This window comes from Acanthisitta chloris, unplaced genomic scaffold (genome assembly GCF_000695815.1).
Source record: "Acanthisitta chloris isolate BGI_N310 unplaced genomic scaffold, ASM69581v1 scaffold12354, whole genome shotgun sequence".
Classification (NCBI taxonomy): Eukaryota; Metazoa; Chordata; class Aves; order Passeriformes; family Acanthisittidae; genus Acanthisitta; species Acanthisitta chloris.
This window is the reverse complement of record NW_008668830.1, coordinates 83,345-87,312: the sequence shown is the minus strand read 5'-3', so window position 1 is coordinate 87,312 and position 3,968 is coordinate 83,345. Positions and strand designations below refer to the sequence as shown.

The window sequence follows — 3,968 nt, the reverse complement described above, 5'->3', positions numbered from 1 at the left end:
CTGCTGATAACTGGGGTTTATTCTGTGCTTATTAATGAAGTTGTGAGCAGTTTTGGCCATTTCAGAAAATGGGACTGAATTAATTTTTGATTTCAGCTTTAGGGAAATAAAGATGAAATGTATGAGCAAGTCAGGGGTATGGATAACAAGAGTTGGGTTGAAGTTGCTTGTATTATATAAAAAGTTAAATAATAGAATTTTGCCAGCTAGCCATTTTATAAATATTTTTAGCTTTTCAGGCCTCAGGGTAACGATATTCTTCTCCCCACTAAATATTCCCCCCCGAAAAAACCCCAAACAATCCAAACCAAAACCAAATGAACCCAAACGACGAGTTCTGATTGTGTGGAATTTCTGCACCAACAGGATTAAACCATATTTTTAATATTCAGAATGAAGTAGCACATCCTTGTGTGGCTGTTACTGGTGTAAGAAGTGGTAATGTATGAGTTTTGTTCTGTGAATTGCTCATTAAAATCAGAAAGTCCAAAATGCTTGTTTTGCAACTACAAATACCTTCAAAAATAGTGGACTAAACTGGAAAAGACACAGAGAATTTATAAATGTGATCTCTGTTATTGGATATGTTCTCATACAGAGCTCATCTTTAAAAATCGCCTTTAAAATAACTAATGAACTGTGAAAAAGTTCCAACAGCCCCTGCAGTTACAGTTGTTGTCATCTCATTTCCTGATATGTAATTATTTTAGGTTGAGGTATTTATTTTCCCCAGAAATGTACTGACAAAGCTCATTCTGTGATTCCTTTCCTGTTCTTCTGCCCCAAAATGCTGAACAGTATGAAAAAGGCTACTTTCTATCACACTTTGTTGAAGCATCCAAATCAAGATCATACCTCATACTACCCTACTTCTTTTGCTATTCTTTTTGAATATTCAGTGTATTATTTCCCTTAACACATTCAGCGCCTTTTTTTTCCCTTTCTCAAAACATACCTAAAATTGCATTTTTTTTACCATTCTAATGATATAATGCCCTAAAGAGTTAATAATATGAATCTTAATGCAGGGAAGATGCAAGACAATTTGGGCAAAGTGATGCAATTATTCAAAAGGTTGTGGGTGAACAGCACTGTGCATGATTTGATTTCTTCTTTTTAGTAAACTGAAGAGGATGTAGGCAAAGGTATTACATCTCTGCATAGACCACTTACAATACAACTTCAGTGGTGTCCCTCTTCTCTCTCACAGGTATATTTACATGGTCTAACCCTAAACATTTTAAATAAGACAAATGATGTATTACTTGCATTTGACAGCAGGAAAAGAACCTGTCTGGTCTCTGAAAGTGGCTATTTCAGCTAGATTTGGCAAATGAAAATTTTAGGATGCAACTGCAGTTCATCATAGTTTCAGGAATTATAGATATATGAAATTTAAGGATCCTTCTGTTTCCAGCCTTAAAATACTCAAGGAAGGCCAAATTCTAGCTTGTTATCACAGTCAGTGTCTACAGCTAAAACCAAAGATTCTCTGCTGTCAGGGCAGGATTCTTACATGCTGTCAGGCTTGGGAATAGAGAGGAAAGGATAAGGATGTCCAAAGAATCCTAAACAGAATCTTGCTGTTGAAGCAGTAATGCAGCAGGTGACAGTGGACTTTTCATTGTGTTTTTTGGTTGGTTGATTTCTAAGTATTAAATTTTTCATTTTAACTTCTTTTCATAGAAACTATCTTAGAAAATACTTCAATTGGAAAAAATCTATGGCTTTTTAAAACCCTGAACATAACACATCTTAACTTGAGGAAAGCTGAATCAGAGTACAGTTTTAGAAACAAAATAGTCTGTATGCTATATGGAAGGAGGAGCACTTCAGATACACTTTAATGTCTTATTGTTGAACATTGCTTCCACACTTCCCTTTCGTCCTTTGAAAGTGTTTTCTCCTTTAGTGTAACTTGTTTTTCCATGTACATGAGCATAAATCTTTTTTTAACACTATCATCTGAGTAGCTTTCAAACTGTGATGTGAAGTATAAAAAAATCTACAGCAGAGAGTTAACTTAAAATGTTAATTCTTTTTAATTCCAAGTATGTAAATGTATGTTTATGTGGGTTTGAGTTCTCTCACAATATGGGGTGTCCCCAAATCACAGGTAATCCTACCTTAATTCCACCTTTAGTCTTCTTAATGCTTTTCTTTTTTGATAACTCTACTTCAGAAATGGTCTTTGGAGGGCAGGAAATTTCAGTGGACCTCCTGTTGGTAGCTGAAGGGATCAAAAAGAAAGCTAACGTTAGAAAACGTGTGCTAAAGTTGAAATCCTGCTTCCTAATAAAAGCAATGAGAAAAGATCCCAACACATCAGTGGTAACAGATCTGGCTCAGAGAACTGAGTTGTGGCTGCAGCAGCAACAGCCCAGCTGGCAGAAGGGATGGGCTACCTTGTACAGTGTTCCGCTGTGTCTCAAATTGGCATCTACAGCTCCACACTGCAGTGATTATTTTGGCTTGGCTTCCCCTGGGAAAACGATCTTTAGGGCAGCACAGGTAAATGTTAGCCAGCTGTATCAACACTTGGGTAATTGTCACTTGCATAGTGTTGCTTGTGTGAGTTCCTAGAGGAAGGAAACTTTGGTTCTGGTAATGGTTTGCTAACCTTGGATTATAAAGGATTGTTCCCTGTAAGGTTTCATTACATGAACAAGTCTCAAAAGAGTAATCACAGGAGTTCAGCCAGTCACTGTGACATGTATGTAATGACAGTGAATACGAGGAAATTATTTTGGAATATGCTCTGCTGTGTCAGGTTTGATTGGCCTTGTAGGCTCTGCAAACCACAGCTCACAGTGAGGTGTCTGGTGCTACTGGACAGTCATCCTTAACAACATAACCACTTGTCCTGAGCCTGTTGTCCAAAGGAAGGGTTTAGAATGAACTGTGAGAAGGGGAATCATACATTTGGCTTGAGTAGAAAATAATCTCTGTTGTTACAGTTTGTATCTTTGTTTTAAACTGATAATGGGTCCACAGCACATGCTATGTAAGTACATGGCAAGCAGCACTCTACTTTTTCTTAGCTGCTGAGTTGATACAGGCAACCATGAATGTCATGGTTAAAACACATATGAATGCCAGATGAAATGCTGAAAGAATCTGGGTCAGGCAACAAAGAATAAAATTGCTGCAATACTGAGATTAAGTCCTTTTCACTTTATTTGAGGAAAACTTCCTAATTGAACAAGAACTTCTCTGAGAACAAGAGCTGATATTTTCAAATGCATCTGGTAATGTTTTGTTTAAGATGGTTTTACCAAGTTTATGTTTTGAGGCATTGAGAATCTTGTTGGTCATTATTAACTTTTTTTTTTTTTCCTTTGGGAGAAGCTGAGGGGTGCAGAAAAAAAGACAGACATATTTGAATGAGGAAGACATAGTATCAAAGGATTTGTGTAGGAGAGGACTGAAAACTCTTTGAAAAAGAAACACATTAACCAAGTTTCAAATGCCCTTGGCATTAACTTCATCTTTTCATGTAGTTTTAAAAAAAGGCCAAAAAAGTGCTTAGAAGCACCCCAAATTCTACTCAGTTAAAAAGATAACACATCAGTTTCACAGCCAATAATAATGGCAGCTGACATTTCTTCTACCCTGCATCTTTTCAATGGCCTTATCACACAGCTGGGAAGAGAATTAATTAAAACAGCTTCTCTCCAACTCTTCCCTAAATCTTCTTGGATTTATCCAATGCTGAATGACATGAGGACTTGGCAATGTCCATTTCATGCTTGTTACCTCCTCACAATAACTCCATACTAGAAAGTTTCCTCAATGGAGCTGTGAAGTCTGGCAGCCACCAGCAGCTGTAATCGACTGGTAGATGATTCTTGTGGTTCCCAGGACTGAGCTGAAATGCAAATGTTGTCTCTCTTTGGCTCTTCCATCACTCTCTTTCAGAATATACAGCAGGGGATTTGTTTTGATTTTGAGCACTGCTTTCACCAGAT

General features: G+C 37.2%; 1 protein-coding gene across 1 annotated transcript in view; it reads right to left on the bottom strand.

The window, feature by feature from the left end:
• Positions 1–3,968, bottom strand: part of MCF2L2 (MCF.2 cell line derived transforming sequence-like 2) — a 60,016-nt gene that overhangs the window by 1,376 nt on the left and 54,672 nt on the right. The window contains exon 14 of the mRNA XM_009073097.1: positions 2,127–2,230. Coding sequence (XP_009071345.1) covers positions 2,127–2,230 — 104 coding nt within the window. The remainder of the gene's footprint in view (positions 1–2,126; positions 2,231–3,968) is intronic.